The sequence below is a fragment of the Dipodomys spectabilis genome, unplaced genomic scaffold, assembly GCF_019054845.1.
Source record: "Dipodomys spectabilis isolate Male_0828 unplaced genomic scaffold, ASM1905484v1 ptg000174l, whole genome shotgun sequence".
Taxonomy (NCBI): domain Eukaryota; kingdom Metazoa; phylum Chordata; class Mammalia; order Rodentia; family Heteromyidae; genus Dipodomys; species Dipodomys spectabilis.
In genome coordinates, this window is record NW_024870851.1 from 2,480,604 (window position 1) to 2,505,721 (window position 25,118).

Below are 25,118 nucleotides of genomic sequence, written 5' to 3' on the forward strand. Positions count from 1 at the left end.
CGAGTCACAGTTTATGCAGAGCATTGCAATTAGGTAGGTATGTGATTCTCTATATTTTCACTGAGATATAAACAACATTAAAAAACTATTTGTGTGTCTTGTGTTATACTAACATACTATAAATGGAAAAAAAAGTTTTTTGTTTGTTTGTTTTGTGGTCAGTTGTGGGGATTTAACTCAGGGCCTGGGTACTGTCCCTCAGCTCTTCCGCTCAAGGCGAGCGCTCTACCACTTGAGCTACAATACGGCTTCTGTTTTTTCTGGTGCTTATTTGGAAATAAGAATCTCAAAGACTTTCCTGCCTGGGTTGGCTTTGATCTGTGATTCTCAGATCTCTGTCTCCTGAGTAGCTAGGATTACAGGCATGAGCCACTGCTGCCCGGCAAAAAAAAAAAGTTTTATACTTCTTTTTGCAAGTTCAAGCTAAGTTTTTCCAACATTTAACTAGCTTTCTTATTTCTAGTCTCTAAACATTAGCTTCTCTATATTAAACAGGTAGAAATTTGCCATCTAAAATTGTTAAGAAAGTTAAGTGAAGTGACAGAATATATTTAAGTGTTCTAAAACCTAGCATATAGTAGGTATTCAGTAGCTTTCTCCAAGAACTGGATGTATATGCACATATATACACACATGTAGGTATATAATTTTCCTTCTACTACATTACCATACACCAATATATAAAACATTATACATACAAATCATTTGTACTATTTTCTCTCCTCATCCCTCTTTCTCCCTCTCTCCCTTCCTTAGGACTGGCCTAATATGCTTAAGCCCCTAGGTTTGATCCTCAGCATAGAAAAACAAACACATCAGGTGCCAGTGGTTCATGCCAACAATCTTGATTACTCAGGAAGCTGAGATCTGAGGACAGCGCTTATCTCCATTAAGCATCAAAAACTCAGAAGTGGAGCTGTGGCTTAAGTGGTAAAGCGTTAGCCTTGAGCAAAAAAGCTCAGGGACAGTGCCCAGGAGTTCAAGTCCCAGGACCAGCAGAAGAAAGAGAAAGAAGAAGGAGAGAGAGAGAGAGAAAGAGAGGGAGGGAGGGAGGGAGGATGCCTCAGCTCGACATAAGTAAAAAGAAAAAAGCCGGAAGTGGCATTGTGGCTCAAGTGGTAGAGCGCTAGCCTTGAGCTGAAGAGCTGAGGGACAGCGCCCAGGCCCAGAGTTCAGGCCCCACGACCGGACCCAAAAAACAAACAAAACTAGTTTTTTTTCCCCAATTTTTATTGTAAGAATTTTTTTTTTCTTTTTGCTTATGTGGTGCTGAGGAATCAAAACCAGGGCCTCAGGCATGCAAGGAAGCGCTCTACCACTGAGCCACCTTCCCAGCCCCTATTGTAAGAATTTTATAGAATAATTTATATAACATACTTTTTGCGTCATTGCACTTACTGTATTCTAGGCCAAATTTAAGTAGAGATGATGAGAACAAGAGAGAGAATAAGAAGATGGCAACCATTTGTGTTTTTTTGGAGGGGATGAGGTTGTTTTGGTTTTTACAGACAAGATTTAGTCTGAATCAAAAGCTTTTCAATATTACTAGAATACATCATTAAAAGCCGTATCTGATTAAAGTTTTTCAAGTAAGTATGATTAAATAATTATGTTTCTATAATTATGCTTCATGATTATGGTATATGATGAGACATTATTTTAATATTATTAACTAAAATATGTAGGTTAGCCAAATATATGTACTTTAATATAACTTGTTATTTTGTAGACATTTGGGACATACAGCTTCAAAACCACCAGATTACATTGGGGAGTTCTGTCAGCTTTATAATATTAGGAAACTGAAACAAAAGGAAAAGCTGTGCCTATTAAGCATTATTAGCCATATGCAAGAGAAGTGAGTGTGCCTGATTTCTTAAGAACGAGTCATTTGTGGATTTTTTTTGCTATGAAATACTTGGTAATTGTGCATTTTCTGTTTTATAGTTTATTCTAGTGCCCTATTGACATCAAGGGTTACTTATTGTTGTATTAGTAATTCCTGACAAGTAGAAATTATTTGATATTCTAAGCCATTTCTGACAGAAGATATAAAGTTTTGACAAACATGTATGGCACAGCAAGTGTCCAATTCTAAAGAGCAAAATAAATGCAAACCACCATTATGGTGAATACAAACAGCCTGAAAGCAAGTTATCAGTAAGCAAATAATTGTTGAACTGTTATGAATGGAATAGGATGTTGAAGTAGGGCATGATTGGCTGATGTTACATATGTCCTTGATTACCTTCCTTGTGCTTTTATCCTAATAAGTGACATTCTTTGTATTCCCTTGGATGGCTAGACAGTCTGACACTGAAGAAGAATAAATATTGCATGTGGTACACATTAAGCTGTCATCCAAGACAGCATTTATAAAAAGTAACTGGAGAAATTCATAAGAAATTCTGCAGTGCTACAGTTTCCTGGCTCCAGTCATAATTGTCAAAGTTCTTGACACATTCAGGTCTTCAGAAATTATTTAGATTTATAGTGGCTTGGTGTAGGAATAATTATTGTGGATTTGTGTTCTCATATTGCCTTAGGATGTTAATGTTAGTTACCAAAATATCTTATGATAATTTTTATTTTAAGGCATGTTTCTACACTGATAATAGTAACACTTCTTCTCCCTTACAGTCTTTCATAAAATGATTTTAGATAATTCATGTATTTAAAAAGAACAGGAGTTCTTAAATCCTTATCTTATATCTGTTTGAAAATATTGCTTGTTTGTGTTTAATGCTAGCAAACGACTCTAAAAATCAGCACTTTTATTTTTTCACTAGCAACATTGGAAAGCTTTCAAACAGTCTAAATGAATACCATTTCAAAACTATTTTTTTAAAGCCTAACTAAATCACTACTTGATGTTTCATTTTAAAATATCATATGCTTTTATTCACATACTTTTGTTATTTTAATATAGTTCTTTGAGGCAGAGCAGTATTTTATTTGTACCAGTTACTGTTTACTCTTAAAATTTTCTTTTGTAGGAAGGTAGATAGGTACCTATTTTGAAAGATAAAATATTACACCAGAATAATCATACCTGTGTAAAGAGGCAAATTAGGAATGTAGATTCAGAGAGTGTTCTGTAAGCTCCCAGTCTGTCACTAATATAGTTCTTTTCATCCTGTCTACATCATATAATATCCAAAGGATTCCAAAAGAAAAAAACTTTTAAGACTATATTTCTTAATCTGACACAATTATTCTAAGACATTTAAAATTAAGTAATTAGCATTTCCATTCTGTAATCTAATCAGGAATATTACATTCTATCAACTGATTACTAAGAAAATGCAATTGATTATCAGACTAATTTAAGATCCAGCAAAAATATGAAAATAGCACAATGTCAAGTTCTAAATTTTGAGACTGGGAGCGCTAAGTCAGTTGGGCTTTCTGTAACAACCGCATTTTGTGATAATTTTTTATTTATAATATTAATCTGGGGGAAAATTTTAGGATATTTTCTTTTCTTTGAAATCTAAACCATCTATTTGGATTGAAGAAACTTTTCTCCAAGTATAACACTTCTTGAATGTTACCTATAGCTTTTAACTCTCTAGACCACTACAGAGCACAAAATATTTGCCCAACTGGTAAATTGAACTTTAAGTCCCACTGTGGGAAATTGCTTTGCTGTGCACCAAACAGCAGTTATCTTAGTAATTGTACCTGAATTCTTTGTAGCTAATAGAGCATGGACGTCCATTTTACAAGCAGAAAATTATTTGCCTTAACTACTTTTAATTATAAAGCACCCAAATAAAATGTAAATTAGCAGACTATCATGAGATATTAAACTGCATTGGTTTTAATTGTTAGTTCAGAAATGTGAAATTCCTTTTTGCCTTTTAGGGTGAAACTGTACATATCCAACATTTCACATTCTAAACTAGAGCTCCCAACAAGGAGCTTATCAGAGCAAATTGTCTAGTCCATCCCCTTCCTCACTCAAAACCTAATGACCCTTTATCATCATGGTTTAGATTGCTGGACACAGATGTGAGAAAATACAAGTAATCTACAGGTAACTACAGTAGCTGCACTGATGTTCTCAGAGAACTGACTGCTGAGAAGATAAAGAGCTTCCCACAGAGTCTGTGACTTTCTGGCAGCAAAGCACATCATGAGCTCATACATGAAGTTTTATTTGCTGAAGATTCACAATAAGATGCATTAGAACATTCAGCAGGGACTCTTTTTAGAAGAGCATAGAAATTCTGGAGGGTTATTAGTTGATGCACCAGTGCATAGCTTCACTCTTAAAATAAAAAGTTCAACAGGACTAATTTTTTTCTATAGACAAGAAGGATTATTTCCACAATGCAGCAATATTATTGACTTCTTTTCTTGATGCTTATGTAATCTATTGCAGACTCATCACTTTCTCTTTTCAAAAGGCAGAGCTTCTGGCTGGAAAAGTGGTTTGGTTATGATTTTTAATATGAAAGCAGAAGAGCAATTTCTCAAACTTTAGTACTAAATTGCATTTCAAAGGACTTGTTTATAGCCAGGTGCTTTGCTTTTGTTAGCTGCTTAGATTGTGATCAGTGAGGTAAACTCATTTATCTATTTGCATGCAATTGAGTAATTTACTATGAAAGGGATGATGGTTTTGGATAAAGGTACTGCACCTGTAGTTTAAGTTTTATAATGGTTAGTTTTTCTATTATTTGCAATGATCATAGTTTTATTTTATCTTAGAAAGCTACAACAATGCAAAATGTATTTACTTAATCTTTTTTTTTTTTAATAAGATGTTTTGTTTGTAGTCAGTGAATTTGGTTCAAGTTTACTAGATTGGATGAATCAATATGAATTAGACTGTCTGAACTTCAGGTGTGTTTCTTTTCAAAAATCATTTGCTTGGCATATTTTTCTAAAAGCTAATTAATTTTGTTTTTATAAAAACTGTAACTACTAGGTTAGGGATGGTCATATTACTTTCAGATGTCAAAATGAATTACAGTTCTCTTAAAATTACCATTTTAGCAGTTGAAAGATAATTTTCACCAACCAGTATTGGTTAAGCAGTTGACGACCAACAGAAAGAGGTAGTGAGATATAGTTTTATTTGTTATATGCTTAGCTTAATTGTTGCTCTTTTATGGAACATATTGAAATGCTCAGAAAGTTAGAGAAGATAGCTGATGAGGTCATTTTGGCTGGATTCCTATTCATTTTTGCTTTAAGAATGTTGTGATGTTTTATGGTTAAAAATATTTTCTCGCAAGTGGAATGCCGAAGTTACCTCATACAGGGGCCTGAAGCATTAAACTTATAGCATCGAATAACCAGTGAGCAAAGTAAACTTCTTATCAGAAAACAAAAAAGACAGATTATCTATATGTTCTACTGATGATTAGAATCCTTGTTATTCTTCTGATAGTAGTTGGTGTTATTTTTTGAAGGGTTTTATCAGTGAAGATTTTTAGTTTCTCTTGATATATTTGAAATATTCATAGTGCATGGTGTATATTAATCTAAAACACAGAACATTGAAGAATTATTTGAGGCAGTATTATGTATTAATTCTGTTTTCAGTTTACTGTAAGATCTAAAGAAAAACTATACTTGTTTCTATTTAGCAGCAAATAGGAAACACTGAACTCTAAATTCTACAAAGTACATTTTCTTACCCTCTTCGTGTTTAAAAAGAAAGAAACCAGAGGAGCATGTGCAGTATAGATTGTTTTGCATTTTTGTTTTTACATCACCAGATTAAATATAATGAAACCCATCTGCAAGTTGTAGAAACTACCCATTGGTTTTTGTCAAGGACTGCATGTAGTATTTTTTTCTCTTCTTCTTCCATGGTTTTTAAAATTTTCAACAAGATATACATAAAATTAAAAACCTTGTCTGTTATAAAGTTTTGTTTGAGCTTTTTAAACTGAGTGATTAGCAGAAATAATGACCCTGTCAGCCTTAATCACATTAAAATGTGGTTAACATCATTTAATTTTTTCCACTTAATATGCAAAAATTTCCAGTAGATTTGCAGTGAAGGCCATTGAAATTCCATTAGAACAAGAATAAAAATTTCAGGCATCATTTATTCAGAGAAGGAATAAAGGTCTCGATTGAGAACTGCTGATTCTTTCTATTAGAGACACTATGAATCATTACATTGAACTGTACTTATATTTCGATAGACTTGTGTCTGGCTTTTCAAATGGCTGAAAATCATGTTTTCTCATGTTTTGAGAGGAAATAAAATTGTCTTAAGTGTTTTTAAAAAATCTGCAGGATTACTGAACAGTTTATTTTGTGTTGCTTTAGTATGCTTATATTTTAAGTAGAAAGTTACTTATACTCAAACAAGAAAATGAAAGAATTATTTTAACATGGAACAAATTTCATGGTCAACCCACAAAATGTACTGGTTGTATCTTAATAGTTAAACTGGTATATGTCAAGAATGAGATTGAGTTAAGAACCAAATCACCCTATCCCTTTTCTAGAGTTCATAATTTATGGTTTACCAACCTTCAAGTAATATGTTAATCCTCCATTGGCTATGTGTGAATTACAACTGAAGAACACTCTACTGTTTCTAGAATTATTTACCTTTTCATGATCATTTTTGAAATTTCATTGGTTTGTAAATAAAATCAAGAAAAGCATGATTTTAGTTAAAGCCATGCCTGCTATTTTTACTTAGTCTGGCATGTTTGCACTTGCCGGTATCCTGTTAAATTTACATTATGTAGACTGTTTCTCTCTCATTAATTAATTAATTTTTTTAGTATATATGCCTGATAAGTGAAAATGGTTTTCTGGAACCATTCCTATCCCTTGGGTAATTAGGTAATTATACAGTGAGTTTAGGGGTTTGTTTATTTCTGAAACATTTGGACCTATTATATAATTATACTGTGTGTACTTTGTAGCAAAAATGTCATTGGAAAATTCATCAGGGAGAGGAGTCCATGCATATACTCACATGTATAAATTTCTCCATGGCTAGTTCCTTGTGCTTCCTCAAAAAGCATGTTGTCTAGAGTAATCCCCAAATCCCTTTTATCCTGTATCACAGCATCATGTTTTATTTGGAACCCCTATACAAGGTATATTAACTGCTTGTCTTTTTCTCTCTCTCCTGAGAACTTAATTCTACAAAAATAAGGACCATTCTGTGTTCATTTTTTATCTCCAGGGTTTGGTCCTGGAGTCAGTAAATATTGGTGACTGGCTCATTGGATGGATGAAATTATTAAGTGTATCCCTTTGTTTCAACACTTTTAGTCTTTACTAGAAAATAGCTAGATAATTTGAAGTCAGTCTATTCTAATTAGATATACCTATGGTTTACAGCATCTGTGAGAGGATTTGCTATGCTAGGGGTAAGCAAAAAATTTTTTACAGTGAGTCAGATAGTAAATGCTATTAGTTTTGAGAACCACATAGTCTCAAAATTGCTATTTGTAAAGATAAAGTGATCAGATACTACAGAAAAAAGCATCCCATTGTTCTGATAAAATTTCAATTATGAACATTGAAATTTGGGTAGAAATCCTAACTATACTGTCACAAAATATTTTTCTTTGGTTTTCTTAGGAAATCATTAAAAAAATGTAAAGAGCATTTTTGGCTTTCAAACCATACAAAAATGTATGTAATGATTTGTTAAACCCATTATTCTTGGCCATAAATAGACTTTCTGTTGTGCATGTGATTACATATCGCCATTCAGCTACTGAAGTAATTCTCTTTCCTGCATATCCGTTTGCTTTCCTTAGTAGATGTTTCCCAATAACATAGCTTCATGTTATTTCTCCAGTCTTTTAGAACAACTCATTTTGACCTTGCCTTTTTCATTACAGCTCACTTTTCTCTTTCCTTGAAAGTACTACATTTAAGTTGGCTCTCTATATCTGTAGCTTCTGCATCCATGGATTGAACCAACTGCAGATCAAAATATTTAAAAAAAAAAAAAAAGAAAGAAAAGAAAAGAAAAAAAGCTGGCTTTTCTGTGTTTTCTGCATGCTGTAATTCTTTTCTGAGGAATAGTAATTGAGTGACTCTTTTTTCATTTGTCTCCAGTACTTGGTGCACAGCTCTAATCTCTATGCTACTGGTTCTCAGACTTTGGCATATATCAGAATCATGGAAGATACACTAAAATGTGGTATGCTGGGCCTCACCTCCAGTTTTTGGTTTATGGATCTGGGATGGGCCCTGAGAATTGTTTTGTCTGATGAGTGCTGAGGTGACACTTATCCTGCTGGTGCCTAGATGCTATTTTGAGAAACATTACTCTGCTAATGATTAGTAACCCCACATCCTTAGTTTCTCTTTACCTTTTTAAAAATACGTTTTTCACTTTTCTCTCAACTTTTGGAAGTACGGAGGTTTGAACTCAGGGCCTTTCTCTTACTAGGCAGGCACTCTACCACTTGATCTATGTCCCAGTACAAAAAGAGGAAGATCATGGCTCAAGGCTGGTTCAGACTAGAAGCTAGCAAGACCTCATCTCAACCAACAAGCTGGGCATGGTGGTTCATACCTATAATTCTTACTAAGGAATCACATGCTATAAGAATGCTATGAAACAGTAATTCCAGCTTTCAGTGTTTATTCAAAAGAAATAACATGTTCTCATGTTATAGATGCTTTTATTGTACAAAAATATAAACAGTCTTATTTGTGATAGCCCCAAACTAGAAACAACATACTCCCTAGAGGGTGAATTGTGATATCTTTGTGCTATGGATATCATACAGGTCACTAGTAAAATATCCACAACAATGTTATCTGCAACCCTAAAGAGTTTCTTTAACTCCCTTCTTAGAAACTGCAGGAATGGGCTGGGAAGGTGGCTCAGTGGTAGGGTGCTTGCCTTACATGCATGAGGCCCTGGGTTCAATTCCTCAGCACCACATAAGCAGAAAAAGCTAACAGTATGCTGTGGCTCAAGTTGATTTCTCATGAGAGAAATCAACCTTAGAAGAAAGAAAAATGCCTTTGGTTAGTGCTTAGACTTGCCTCATCAGATATATCTGATTACCAGTCAGATCACAGGTAAGTACAAATAAAAATGTTATCTGAACACAGGCAGGTTCAAAATAAATAAGCCATTCTTGACTTTAGAAAATACAGGCTGGGAAGGTGGCTCAGTGGTAGAGTGCTTGCCTTGCATGCCTGAGGCCCTGGGTTCGATTCCTCAGCACCACATAAGCAGAAAAAAAAAAAAGCCAGAAGTGGCACTGTGGCTCAAGTGATAGAGCGCTAGCCTTGAGCTGAAGAGCTGAGGGACAGCGCCCAGGCCCAGAGTTCAGGCCTACGACCAGACCCAAAAACAAAACAAATAGAAAATAATAATACATCTTGGCCACTTTCTTAACTTGAATCAGATGTCATGTTAAACATTTGTTTTCATTTAGTTTTCACAACAACCCTATGAAACAGATACCATTTATTCTTATCTCCATTATAGATGAGAAACTGGAAGCTTTAGAAGAATCTTTGACCTAGTCAAGATTCCCTCTGTCTGGCCCCAGTGTTCCATAAACATATTGTTAACTGCCTTCCTTGCAAACTATGGGAGTCCATAAACTATAGAATTCCTCCAATTAGAAAAACTATTTTGTATTTCATTTATAGAAATTCAATTGCATACAATATCGTTTTAGTAACAAATCCTAAACTGTAGTTCAGTTAAAAATTACAGTGGAACTGGGGGTGTGGCTAAGAGGTAGAATGCTTGCCTAGTATGCACAAGGCCCTGTGTTCATGCCCTACTACCACCAATGTACTTACTTGATAGGATTCTACTCCCACTTCTCAGTTCTTATTCTTGTGTTAAAAGATTCCAGTAGCCAATAGCACTTTCTGTAAGGTTGTACATACTAAATTATATTAGACATTCCTATAGTGACAATAAGTTGTCTTCTTTCAGAAGCAGCTAGCTGAATGTTTTTATTACAAAGCTGTACATCATTGATAAAGGAAAAAGTATTTTTTCGGGACATTTCATTTCTTATCTAACATAGGTCAGTATTTTTTTTGGGGGAGGGGGTGTTGGTCATGGGGCCTGAACTCTGGGCCTGAGCACTGTCCCTCAGCTCTTCAGCTCAAGGCGAGTGCCCTACCACTTGAGCCACAGCATCACTCTGGCTTTTTTCTGCTTATGTGGTGCTGAGGAATTGAACCTAGGGCCTCATGCATGCGAGGCAAGTACTCTACCACTGAGCCACCTTCCCAGCCCAGTACTTTTTTTTTAAAGCTGGTATTGAGGTTTAAACACAGGGCCATTTACTGGCTCAGCTTTCTTGATACTGGATGTCTTTTTTTACGACTTGAGCCACAGCTCCAACCCAGCTTTTTCCTAGCTGTTTTGAAGATAGAGTCTTGAGGACTTTTCTGCCCTAGTAGGCTTCCTTTAGAAATCTGGCTGTCCTTCAGATCTCAGCCTCCTGAGCCCTAGTAGTGGCATACACAACAACAAATCAGTCATATTCAACCAAAACAAACAACCCATTTAAAAGTGGCCAAAGGACTTGAGTATACATTTTCTAAATAAGAAATACAAATGGCCAGCATTTGAAAAGATGATCAACATCACTAATCAGAGACATGTCCATCAAAACTACAATGATGTATCATTTCATACCCATTAGAGTATGAAAAAAAGAACTCTAGCAAATAAGTGCTGGCTAAGAATTGAAAAAATTAGAACCTTTGTGTTTTGCTGGTAGGAATGTAAAATGATTTATCAACACTGGAAAACAGCTTGGTATTTCCTAAAAACATTAAATACAGAGTTGCTTTATGATTCCACAATCCTACTTCCCAAAGAATTAAAAGCAGACCCTTAAAGAAATAGTTTCATGGGGCTGGGAAGGTGGTTCAGTGGTAGAGCGCTTGCCTTGCATGCCTGAGGCCCTGGGTTCGATTCCCAGCATCACGTAAGCAAAAAGAAAAAAAGCCGGAAGTGGCGCTGTGGCTCAAGTGGTAGAGCGCTAGCCTTGAGCTGAAAAGCTGAGGGACAGTGCCCGGGCCCAGAGTTCAGGCCCCACGACCGGACCCAAAAAAAAAAAGAAATAGTTTCATGGCATATTCATTGCTGCATTGTTCATTATAGCTAATAGGTAGAAGCAGGTCACATGTCTATCAACTGACAAATGATGCGGTACAATATTGTTATTTGGCCTTGGAAAAGAAGGCAGTTTTGTTATTTTTGCCATAACATGGGTAAACTTTGAAGACATGCTAAGGGAAATAAATCAGACACAAACACAGGTACTTTATGATTTGAATTACATGAATTATCCAAAATAGTCCAACTCAGAAAATAGTATGAAGGGGACTAGGGGCAGGAGAAAATGAGAAGGTTTTGTTGAATGGGGATAGAATTTCAGATTTACAAGTTGAAATGTGCTGGAGGTTTGTTACATAGCAATGTGGGTACTTTTTTACGTATGAGTATTTATTTCTGTACTCTTCTGCTGATGTGCATGTCCAGCCATACGCCAGGGCTACATAGTCTTCAAAACTTTAGTTATATAGTAAGCATTCAATCAGGGACAGACCAGGACCATACTTGCAACTTCATTCTGAAGATTATTTTGGCTTTTCTTGGTCCTTGATTTTTTTCATATAACCAGACAATTTCTGGAAAATATATGGTAGCTGGAACTTTGATAGAGGGAATATACCATCTTATCAGTACTGATTTTTCCTTTTCCTAAGGAGTGTCTCTCCATTTACTCATTTACTCATTTTCTTCAGTCTGACCCTTAAAGATCGTTCGGTCTCAGTTTAGTTTTTATAACTTACCCCCTTCATAAAATTTGGCCAATTACATTGAAGCTTTCATCTTTATGGCACTGTGTCTTTGGCATTATACTACCAGAGCAAAACTATGCTGTCATGTGTGACATTCTCTTCTTCCCAGTGGTTTCTCATTCTTCCCTAGTCACTGGTACCCTACTGTTTCTTCACTTTCTCCATCTTCACAAATGGTCTGAGTATAGAATTCTAATCTTTAATACCATCTATATTTCTAAAAAATGTAATAGTTAAATCAAGATTTGTGGCTCTCCCTGTGGATTTTATATTTATAAAATTTTTTGTCTTATATTTATAAGACAATATACTGACAATATATTGTCTTAGTCTGGTATTGTCTGTTTTAGAAAAAATTGAAAAAGATAGTTTAATCTGGTCCCACAGAATTATAACATAGGACATTTTCTTGCAGCTAACTATTTTATAACCTCAAGGTACAAGTTGGCTTTATACATCATGACACCTGTAATTACAGAATATTTCTATGGGTAACATTTAAGACCAGAATATAAAATTAGAAAGAATAGATACAGATTCAAAACTAATCACTGTTAGCCTTCAGAGGAAAACATAAGGATTAAAGGCATATTCCCACTTACTATAGAGCATAAATTTAGGTCTTTTGTAAAGCCCTGGATTCTCAGGTTGTCCACAAACCTGTATATTTGAGAAATACTGCTCTTAAAGTTTTAAAAAATGTGCCTTGTTTGAATCTGCCTAGTATCACAAATCTTAACTTAAAAAATATTCATGAAGGAGGTTCGAAGGCTAAGTCAGAGAGCATCTTAAAGTTGAACTGGGTATCAGTTGTTCACCCCTGTATTCCTAGCTACTCAGGATCCTAGCTACTCTAAGGTTCATAATTTGAAACCAGTCTGGCAGGAAAGTTCATGAAACTCTTACCTCCAATTTACCACCCAAAACCCAGAACTGGAACTATGGCTCAAGTGATAGAGCACTAGCCTTGAGCACAAAAGCTTAGGAAAAGCACCCAGGCTCAGAATTCAAGCCCTAGGACTAGCACCAAAAAAAAAAGTTTCAGGTAAGCATTTTGATATATTCACGGTGAACCTGGTTAGTAGTTTGATGACTCAGACTTCAACTGTAGTATATATAACAGATATAACTTGGCCACCACAATATAACTTGGAATAAAAGTACTATGACTTTCTGTTGACTAGCCTTAAAGCAACCAATTACATTCACCCACCCACACCAATTATGTTATCTTTACTTCACCATTGTAGGTAAGTGAGGAAAACACATATACCTCCAATGCTCGGCACCAGTGGCTCATATATGTAATCCTAGCTATCCAGGTGGCTAAGATCTGCATATAGGGGTTCGAAGCTAGCCAAGGCAGGAATCTCTTAATCTCCAATTAACCACCAAAAAACTGAAACTGGAGCTGTGGTTCAAGTGGTAGAGTGTTAGACTTGAGCACAAAAGTTCAAGGACAGTGCCAGGCCCTGATTTAAGCCCCAGGACCAGCACAAAAACAAACAAAAATCCAAGTCCAAGATAAATCTACGAAACAGTTCCGATTAAAATGAATGAGTAGAGAGCTCAAGATTTATTTGCTTCTTTCTCCATTGCTCTCCTCACTTCTCCTAGCCACCTTGGAAATCCCTAGGAAACTGAGACTAGCTTGAAATCTACTAACTTTGTCCAGTTTGTAGGCAGGTAAATAAAAGCTAAGCGAAGTTAAATAATCATCTGGAGTCACTCAACTAGTTACAGGGTGGGCATTCCTTATCTAAACTGCTTCTAACTAAAAGTTTTCAACTATCAGAGTTTTTCAAATTTTGGAACCTTTGTATAAACTTGAACATCTTTAGTGTGAACATCTTTGGTCCAAAGACTGAAATGCTCTTGTTGAAATATTTATAGATTAGTCTTCAGTGGAAGTTGGGCTACATTATGGGAAGAATGAATTAAGCATCCACAGTTGACTACTGAGCTCTGTGCCTCTTGAGCATTTGTGTGTTTTCCTCAGTGACATTCTCCTTGGACCCTATGTCTATAGATACCAGAGTGTCCTATAATTCCAACACTCTGGAGACAAAGGTAGGGGTATCAAAACCTCAAGATTACTCTGAGTTACATAGTGAGACCCTGTCTCAAAAGGGGAGATGGGGGGCTGGGAAGGTGGCTCAGTGGTAGAGCACTTGTCTTGCATGCTCGAGGCCCTGGGTTCGATTCCTCAGCACCACATAAGCAAAAAGAAAAAAGCTGGAAGTGGTGCTGTGGCTCAAGTGGTAGAGCGCTACCCTTGAGCTGAAGAGCTGAGGGACAGCGCCCAGGCCCAAAGTTCAGGCCCCACGACCGGACCCAAAAAAAAAGGGGGGGGGAATGGAGGGCTGGGAAGGTGGTTCAGTGGTAGAGCTCTTGCCTTGCATGCATGAGATCCTGAGTTCAATTTCTCAGCACCACATAAGCAGAAAAAGCCACAAGTAGTACTGTGGCTCTGTGGTAGAGCACTAGCCTTGAGCTGAAGAGCTGGGGGACAGTACCCAGGCCCAGAGTTCTGGCCCCACGACCAGCAAAAAAAAAAGGTGTGGGGGGGAGATTAAACAAGAAAATAGGTACTTTATAAAGTAGAGTGGAATGTGTTGATGACAGCTATTCATTTAAAGATAAACTAATTGAGCAACTTCAGTCACATAAGTAAGGAAGACAATCCTAATACATACCAACATCCAAGATAGTTTGTTTTCTAGGATATTTAGTTCATAGTTTCTATGATAGTACAAAAAATGTTTTTCCATCTTTTCCTGCTTCCATTTTTTTTTTATCATAAAATGGTTACTTAAGTTCTAACAGCAAGATCTAAATGATGCCTAGCAGAGATCTCTTTGAAAGCTACAGGCATCTCTTGAAACCTCGTCCCGAAACCTCCTCCATGTCCCATGGACTTCATAAAGCAGAAGTGGTTTCACTTCTGTTTGCCCACTCTGTCAGCTAAAATGTGAAGACTCCAAGTGGTTCAAATGAATTAGGACTTTAACCCTCATATTTCCTTTCCACCTATTTATTCATTACAAACTAATCCATTTTTTGAAAGTTAAGCCTTTTGCTAAAAATAGAAACTAACCATACAGTTGTTATGTGCTCATCACATATAGATTTATTATACATGTATCATTTTTAAGCAGACTGAGAGATAAATAAATCCTAAAGATATAGTGAGCCCAAAATGTTTACATGTATTGCAGTTTTTCAAATTTTAAGGTTTCCTTCTTGTCATAACACCTATTATGTCAATTTTGTGATAGGCTTCCAAAAATCAGTAGCATCAGAAAGTTTGTTGATCCTCAAAACAGAAATTCTGAAGTTATATTTTTCTGCTGCACACCTGTTTCTCTACTATTTATTTCCTTTCATAAAAACATACCTTCAGCTGGGTGCCGGTGGCTCATGCCTATAATCCTAGCTACTCAGGAGGCTGAGATCTGAGGATCACGGTTCAAAGCCAGCCCAGGCAACAAAGTCCCTGAGACTAATCTCCAATAAACCACCAGAAAACCAGAAGTGGCGCTAACTGAAGAGCTGAGGGACAGCACCCAGGCCCAGATTCTAAGCCCTACAGCAAAAAAAAAAAAAAAAAAAACATAACTTCTAGTGAGTGTAAAATGAATGGAACTGCTCAGACTAGTGGTTCAATGTGTCTTCATGGGGAATAATTTGTAGCAATATTCTTTTTACTTCACATGAATTCAGATTTTATGAAATCCTGTATTCTGGAATCACTTCTTATATTTTGAATCTAGAACCCAATGTTAATTTACTTCAGGTGCTTTTTTTCAGGTATTCAGGTTTATTAGAATATAAGAGACAAAACTGTGTTTGTTGGTTGATGTACAAACTTGCAATTCCAGCACTTGGGAATTAGAAACAGGAGGATTGCAACTTCATGGAATACATAGAGAATTCTAGGCCAATTTGGACTACATAATAACTAAGGCCTTGTCTCAAAAAGAAGTATTAATAATGGTTTCATTTAAAGTAAGAAACTGTTGACCATAGTACTGCTATAAAACTAGATAATTATTTTTTCTGTATCTGAAACTATCTGCACTGAAACTTACTTGACATTTCATGAGATTCAGACAAAACATTTGCCTTAGACTTCTTGAAACTTGTAATTTTTTTTTCCTGTTCTGGTGAGGGTTAAACAAGATGTTTCTATTATTCTCATTCTTCTATGGCAGTGGACTAAGCTGTCAACATCTGTCTGCTTAGTTATCAGTTGGTTTGCATCAGCATCTCTGACCTTCCGTGCTTTCAGTTCCTTAAATTCAGTGCTTCTGGAAATGTAACATGCATATGGATTACCCAGGGATCTTGTTAAAATGCAGATTCTGATCTAGGGGTGAGGCTCTAGATTGCAAATTCTAACAAGCACTCAGGTGCTGTGATCACACTAAGAAGCAAAATAGTCATTGTTATTATACAGCCTCATTAAATCAGGCAAGAAAACTAGAAACTTGAAGTCTCTTACAGATGAGGCTGTCCTTTAGAAGAGCAGTTAAATTTCAAGACCCAGTCAAATTAGAATTTTTTTGTTTTTCTTCTCTCATTCATTTTCCCTTCCCCCTATTCCCCTCCCATTGTTAACTGCAGACTTCCTAAATAATCCAACGAATATGGACAAATAAGATGTGTTTTAATATGCAAGCAAAAAATTGTGAGCTGGGTGCTAGTGACTCATGCCTACAATCCTGGCCATTCAGGAAGCTGAGATCTGAGGATCCAGCCTTGGAAGACAAATCAGAGAGACTCTTACTCCAGTTAACCAGCACAAAACCAAAAATAGAGGTATGGCTCAAGTGGTATTATACCAGACTTGAGAGAAAAAGCTAAGGGAAAGCACCCTATCCCTGAGTTCAAGCCCTAGCGATTGGTGACAATGTTATCAGACACTTTGTATTCATATACTGTTTTGTAGAATGGGAACTTCTTGTACAACTACTTGATGATAATAAAAAATTAAAAATAAAAACTTAAGAGTTGGCAGTTTTTAATTTTTTAGAGCTTTTATTTATTTTTTTTACTTTGAAAGGGTAGTATTGATGACATATAGTTCAGCCTGTGTACTATTAATGGTTTATTGCAGGATGGGCATGGAGGGGCATATTTGTATCCCAGTTATTCCCAAGGCAGAGACAGAAGGATTGCAAGCTAAAGCAGAAGTCAGCTAAAGCAAAGTTAGCAATGAGACCTCTTAAAATAGCAAAATGGAAAATACAAAAAGGAATATGGTTGTGGTACAAGTGATAGAGTGATTATTAACTAGCATACATAATTCCCTGAATTCAATCCTCAATATTGCTGAAAAATAAAAATTAAAAAAATACTTTTAGTGCAGATCCCAATTTTATTGGTTGTCATTTGTAAAATAACTGGATTAACTAAATAATGTTTTATAATACTTAGGGGGAAATAATAACTTCTGTTAGCCTCACATTTTAATTTCTTCTAGGAAAGTATAAATTAGCTTTAATTTGCAGTAATGATGTTTGGAAAGTGGAAAAGGGTGCCGTCTTTAAGTCATTCTTGGGGACTCTGAATGATTGTAATGGAAATGAGAATAAACATGCAAAGAAGGGGAATAGAAGTGACCTCAGTGTATATCATAGCCCATATCTGTACTATGGACAAAATGAGAGGAGCTAGCTTAGTAAAGACCAGGTCCTTAATGATATTGACTGATGATGTTAAGTAATCGAATTTAGCAGCCATGCATCATTTTCTGAATATTGACCTATGGTTCTTAATACCAGTTATATTTAGTCAGAAATTCTGTGTGTGTGTGTGTGTGTGTGTGTGTGTGTGTGTGTGTGTGTGTGTGTGTGTGTGTGTGTGTGTGTGTGTGTGTGTGTGTGTGTGTGTGTGTGTGTGTGTGTTGAACATGTGGATTCTGGGGCTTGAACTTAGAGCTGGGCACTGTCCTTGAGCTTTTTTGCTCTAGGCTAGCATTCTGCCACTTGAGCTACAGCTACAGTACTGGCTTTTTTTGTTTGTTTGTTTTGTTTTGTTTTTGTTAGTTAGTTAATTAGAAATAAGAGTCTCAAGGACTTTCCTGCTGTGGTTTTGTTGCATGATCCTCCGATCTCAGCCTCCTGAGTAGCTGAGATTACAGGCATGAACCACTAGTGCCCAGCTACCCCTGATTTAAAAAATAAAGAAGATATAAGTTCATACAAAGAAACTACATAAAGTATGTTTAAGGGCTAATAGTGCAATTTGTAACATTTAAAAGATTTTAAGTATACTTCATTACAAAGTAGAAAAAGCAGATTTGAGGGAGTTCTAATATTTAGTAAAGGTACATAATTGGTGATACAAGTTGGCTTTAATGCCGAACTGATGCATCTTTAAAGAATTTTTAGGAAAAATCAAACATATTTGAATTGCTGAGGGCAGTTGAAAGACTAGAAGAGTATGAGGTATAGAAATGAAGATATTAAGGGCTAGGGGCATGGCTTACCAGATCACTTGCCTGGCAAGTGCAAGGCCCTTATTTCAAACCTCATTACTGTCCAGGAAACAGAAAAAACCAAAATGACAACTGAGGGGGGGGAAGGGGGAGAAGTGGTGGGGGAAGAAAGGGAAAGGAGGGAAGGTAGAAGAAGGAAACATTAAGTTCTTATTAAAGTATGCTAGAGAAACCTATTTCAAGTTGCAAGAATTTGGTTTCTGTGAAAAAGATCAAATAACACTGTTGAGATTATTCTATTCCTTTTTTAAAAGTAAGTATTGTTTTGTGTAACCTGTCTCAATTTGAATATGTGTGTGAATGTAATATGTCTGTATACCCTGTGTTTGAGTCAAAGTTGTAAAATCTGTTTCTTCTGTTGGTGATGATCAAAGTTGAGAAGCTATTGTATTAGAGTACTATAAAATGGGGGTTTAACGCCAATATGGAGTGCTTTCAGTTAACATCGCAGATTGAGCCAAGCTCCCTTCTCATTTCTAATATAAGTATCAAATAAAATAAGACTGATATTAACAGGCATGGTAGTGCGTGCTTATAACCTATCACTCAGGAGACTAAGATAGGAAAATCATGAATTGTAGGCCGCTCTAGGTTACATAGTGAGACCCTGTCTAAGAGGAGTTAGGGGTATCGATGATGTTGTAGTGATTTTAGATAGAACACACAGTGGGACTTGAAAACAGTAGCCAGAAACAAGAAGGAAATGCAATGAAGTGGAGAATAAGTGATTGCACCTCACAGAAAAATAGGCCAATTTGTGGTTTAGAAACTAAAGTGTACATATGGGAATAACAATCAAGATACAGGCCCAAGGCTCCCTCTGTACTAGAACTCATTCATAAAGCCTAGAAAATGGCATTTCCATGATCACTACTAGAAAGATACTTTTACCTCTTCTAGGCAAGGAGAAACTTTATCCTTGGGGTAATTACCAAAAGAAGACTGGGCTTAAACTAGTAACTGACCCAGAGCCTTGAACATTCCATGTCTTTCTCGAAGTAAGCAAAGCTATACCACAGATACAGCTCAGCCCAGGGACTACTAGGCTCTTGAGTAGCATAGCTGCTACTATCATACACATTTGAGTGTGCAAGCACATGCGCACTCTCTCTCTCTCTCTCTCTCTCTCTCTCTCTGTCACACACACATACACACACACACACACACACACACAAATGTCCTGGAACATCATTAGCAGATGACAAAGAGAGGGAGTTATGCCCAAACAACTTACATTGTCACTCATGAGACAAGAAACTAAAATGTGGCTTTGGCTTCTTATCAGAAAACTAGATGTAAAAAGCAGCCTGAAATTTTTAAATCATATTGAAAAGGACAAGAAATTCATTAAGTAAAAGTAAAATATTAATCCAAAGAGTATGTAGTAGAGTGTTTGCATGAGGCCCTGGATTCTGTCTCCAGCACCACCAAAAAAAAAAAGAAAGAAAGAAAGAAAAAGAAAAAGAAAAATTGTATCTAGAAAAAGAATAAGCAACCCTAGGAAATCAAAAATAAAAGGAAAATAAAATTTTCGAATCTAGAATTTCAATACTGCCTAAGGATGTCAGATTATAAGATAAAAAGTAAATTTTGGACACATTTTTGTACTAAAGATCTTATTCAAAGAATCTAACATCATAACCTACCAATAAATCTCTTTAAGTGTACTTAGCTGGGATACATAATCATTGCTACTCAGGAGGCTGAAATCTGAAGATCATGGTTCTAAGCCAGCCTAAGCAGGAAAGTCCATGAGACTCTCATCCCCAATTAACCACCAAAGAACCAGAACTAGCAAAAAAGCTCAGGGCACTACTCAGACGATTTCAAGCTCCAAGACTGGCACAAAAACAACAACAACAACAAAAACTAATATCCTTGCTTTGTCCTTTTACTGTGAAAATATTCACATGGAGGAAAATGCAAATTATGGCATTTCTTCCATTTGTCACTCATAGACTGAAGAAAATCAGACATAGCTTTAGCTCCTTATCAAGAAGAATGGATCCCATTGCAGTAATCTGTCCATATAAATTTGCAAAATAAGTGTTTTGAAAAGTCTTTACAGTAACTCTTTCAGAGTCTACTATCCTTACTGCTGCTTCTCTCTCCACCTTATATAATCTGATATTCTATGACAATATAATCTTTACTAATTTGGTCTGTAGGAATTAAGTTTATTTTTAAGACATTTATTGGTATTCATTATTATTCAATTATGTTGATGGAATGTGCTTAGAATTGTTTTTCTAGGGGCAACTTTAATGTTCTGTGTCTCTTAAGTGCCAAAAGCACACTTTTGAGATAACTAATATAATTTAAGGTATGTTTTATATCAAGAGAATAGACATTTATTTCTGCAAAAAGTAACTATGAGGTTCAAACTTGTGATCTTGGCCTCATTTTCACACTGCTATAACCTTCAGACCTAATATGTATATATATAAAATATGTGTTTTATATATGTACATATGTTTCTATCTCAGCTGTTTAATTATCCAGAACATCTTTCAGATACATAATTTTAAAAAATCACTTTGGAACACTTATCACCTTTGTTTGATAGTAAAAGTCACAAAAAGTAAAGCAGACTGCCAGAGAACCTAACTCACTTTTTATCTTTCCTGTGTTGTCTATGACAGTGAAAGTCACAAAAGTGAAGCTTGCAGACATAGAGCCTTACTCACTTTACGGAGAGTGCTCTGGTACCTTTTTCTTTAGTGAGGCTGTAGCAGGTCTGATGTCAGTCACTTTAGAGACCTTTAGACCTTAGTGCTCATTTACTGCTAAAATGTACCCGCTCTGCTTCTGCATTATGAAGATCATCTGTCAACACTTTGAGATATTCTCCTTTGTTATTAAGCTTGTGATGCTCTACACTGTCAGGTTTTTTTTGCCAATTATAGTTAAGGTACAATGGTGTATTCACCAGATCAAAGTCTTACATTGGCGGTAGAGGAATGATTTGTAAGTCTTTATTCATCTGAATTGTACAATAGAACACCTGAGGAATGCAAATAATCCCTCTGAGGGCTCTGCAGGAAAGACTGTTAAAATGACAGGGTAGAACTATTGTTATTCTGAATTGATGTTTTAGCCAAAGTAATTATTTCTTATCTTGTTTCCTAACAGTCTTAGTTTTATTACTTAATGTTGGCCATATTTATGAGACAATGTGTGTGATATTTTAATATTATCCTTATTACATGGGCTTGTTTTATTTCACTTTCTTTGAATCTGTATTTGGTGTGTGATCTGCTTTTCAAATTACATATTTGATTCTAACTTGTATAATAAAACTATGTTACTAAACCATTGATGATAACATTTTAATACAGACTTGTATTTGAATAGTATGCGTCTTTAAAGTAACTTAGAGTGTCATGATGTTATATGTAAAAGTACCAATTTAAATTTTTTCCCTTTTTCTTTTCTTTTATCCTGTCCTTTATAATTTTGGATAAGAAAATATCTGGTTTGAATTATATCTTAAAGGCCATATACTACATTCCAAAATAAATCTTAAGGGGTTGGTCTGATTTTTCGGATGTGAACAAAAGGAAACAAATATTATTACAATGATTAAAAGCTTCTAATACCATTAAATAAGTAGTTGTCTTTGTATAACAAGCATGCACAAACTGCTTTGTTTCATTCCCCCTTTCTATCCTGAATCCTGTTCAGTGAGCCATAGTCTTAATTTTCTACTATGAGCGCCTGCCATTTTCTTTGATAGTTGAGTTATGATGGATTTGTTCTTCAATTCTTGCTTTGCTTTACCCACAAAAGTCACATTTACATTAATTATTGGAAGATTTCTGCCACAGTAACTGGCCATAATAACTATTAAAACGTTGGTCCTACTGAAAGAGGCCAGTGGAATAATTTAAGTCTCTGTCATACATTAAAGTATTGAATATAGGACCTTCATAGTGGCTCACACTTGTAATCCTAGCTAGTTGGGAGGTAGAAATTGGGGGGATTGTTATTTGAGGCCAGCCCAAATAAAAGTTAGCAAGACTTTATCTCAATCAGTAAGTGGGGCATGGTGGTTTTCCTGTCAACACAGCACAAATAAGAAAATTGATCCAGACCAGCAAATATGTAAGAACCTGTCTGAAAAATAACTAAAATGAAAAGGGCTGAGGCCATAGATCAAGTGATAGAGTGTCTCCTTAGCAATTATGAACCCTTAGTTCCAGCCCCATAGTCAAATTTGCATAAAATATAATTCTAGACCCCTAGGAGTGTATGCTATGATTACCAGAAAAAGCAAAATAATAGTAACCCTTGTTAATTATCTGTTTGCTATGTACAGGCATTATTTTTCTAAGGTATTTACAATACAATATAATATGTAGGCCTATATTTCTGTAGATAAGAAACCAGGCTAAGCCATGTGCTGGTGGCTCACGCCTGTAATCCTAGCTACTCAGGGGGCTGAGATCTGAGGATCACTGATAAAAGCCAGCCCAAGTAGGAAAGTCCGTGAGACTCTTTATCTCCAATAAACCACTAGAAAACCAGAAGTGGCACTATGGCTCAAGTGGTAGAGCGCTCACCTTGAGCTGAAGAGCGTGGGACAGCACCCAAGCCCAGAGTTCAAGCCCCACAACCAACAGAAAAAGAAAAAGAAACCAGGCTTAAAAAAAGGTGCAGTAACCTGCTTAAGGATTGAAAACTAGGATTGGAATCTTTTGGTTGTATTTGCCACATTTATATTCTAAATATTGCTTTGCCACAAAACCCTCCATAGTTTAGAAGAAAAATGAAAAACGTGACTCATTACTGTGTTTTCAGGTAACAAGATGTTACAGATGTTTGCTGATTTAGCTCTCCAAATCATGATTGAAGGATTTCTTCATTTGTATTATACATAAAGTCAGGCTCAGAAGACTAGTGTGTACAGGATTGGATATATTTGTAAATCTGTATTTATTTATTTTGGTCTTGGTCCTTGAATTCAGCATCTAAGTTCTGTCCCTGAGCTTTTGTGCTCAAGGCTAGCACTCTACCACTTGAACCATAGCTCCACTTCTGACTTTTGGTAGTTAATTAGAGATAAGAATTTCATGAACTGTTCAGCCCAGGCTGGCTTCCAACTGCAACTGTGATGCTCAGATCTCAGCCTCCTCAGTATCTAGGATACAAATGTGAGCCACTGGAGCCCAGCTTTCTTTTGTTTCTGTTAAGAAAAAAAAACCCTCAAAAACCAGCTATAGCTATAAATTCTGTTAGTTCAACAAGGAAGTAAATCAAGCATGTAGATAATCTGGGTGGAACAAATTATTTTTCAAGGAGCCCTCAAAATTAGCAGGCATTTTAAGGTATGATTTCTATACAAGGAAAAGTTTATATATTCTTTTTTGCAACTTACCTTGTTTTTTTTAAAAAAAGCAAGAAGAATTTATAAAATTGAGCCTTTATTCAAAGTACAGGTGTTAACACTGAATAGATTTAGAATAACTTTTAAAAGTTTTAAAATACTTGTAAAATGGTTTCTGTGTGTTAGAGTAAAACTACAGTATAGTAAAATATTATTGCGTATACCTGAAGCAGAAGCTGCCTGTTAATGTCTTGACCTTGGAAAGCTATACACAAAAAGATGGCATCATAAAACCGTGCAATTCTTATGAATATGTATGTGCTACTTGATAATAATGAATGTGGTACAGTCATGCATGCACTACAAGATAATGTTGTGCCCTTTTTTGTCTACAGGTTGATAAAAATTAAAGAGTGGGTGGACAAGTATGACCCAGGTGCCTTGGTCATTCCTTTTAGTGGGGCCTTGGAACTCAAGTTGCAAGAATTGAGTGCTGAGGAGAGACAGAAGTATCTGGAAGCGAACATGACACAAAGGTTAATTAGCATTCATTTTCCCTACACTTTATTATCAACTATTTCCTTGCAGTAATTTAATTGCTTGCGCTGATAGAATAATAAATGACAGAGTAATTACCATTATAAAGAGGGAATCTTCTCCTTTCTTTACCATGAGACAGAGTGAAAAGATTTATTTTAAATTAAGTTTTTAACTGTCATCTGTCATCTCCGTACAGTGTTTTAATTATAACATAGGTATTAGTTATGTATATTTTTGAGGAGGGATGATCGCCAAAACTCTTTCGTCATATTCAGTGGGGGAGGGGAAAGGGTGCATCACTTGCCATATTTTTTTCTCAGTAACAGTAGTATATTGTTAGAATATTGGATTTCAATCAAAATAAATTTGCCTTTCATAGCCCAGTACCTGGAAATAATTTATATTGGATGAAATAAATCAAATTTTTCTTTTTTAGTAGTAAACAATTCAAAATGGTATCTTTAGGCTAATAGAGTTAAAAACCAATTTTGGAGGGATATTTTTAATAGTCCCTTGCTGTCTGTTCTCTTTGAGTATGTTATGAAAGGTGAATGGTCATTTATTAATATCTTTAATAATTTTTGCTTGAGATGAATCATTTTAGCTCTATACTGATCTCTGGCAAAGTCAACTTATGTGTTGAGTGAATTTGTTTCATTTCATTTCAGTGCTTTGCCAAAGATCATTAAGGCTGGGTTTGCAGCACTCCAACTAGAATACTTTTTCACTGCAGGCCCAGATGAAGTGCGTGCATGGACCATCAGGGTAAGATTCATACTTATTCATCAGCTATATCCAGTTCCACACTATTGAATTCAGATTGATATCACTGACTTTGAAGTTTGTCATGGTGGCGGTTAGCTAGTCATTACAGATGAGGTTTTTGTCCAGGATAACTTTAATTATTTGTGAGCTGCTGAACAGTGAAAGTGGAGCGGCATTGATTGA

The 25,118-nt window shown here is 35.8% G+C and overlaps 1 protein-coding gene across 1 annotated transcript in view; it reads left to right on the forward strand.

The window, feature by feature from the left end:
- Positions 1-25,118, forward strand: part of Ola1 (Obg like ATPase 1) — a 122,950-nt gene that overhangs the window by 92,111 nt on the left and 5,721 nt on the right. The window contains exons 8-9 of the mRNA XM_042694149.1: positions 24,026-24,166; positions 24,839-24,935. Coding sequence (XP_042550083.1) covers positions 24,026-24,166; positions 24,839-24,935 — 238 coding nt within the window. The remainder of the gene's footprint in view (positions 1-24,025; positions 24,167-24,838; positions 24,936-25,118) is intronic.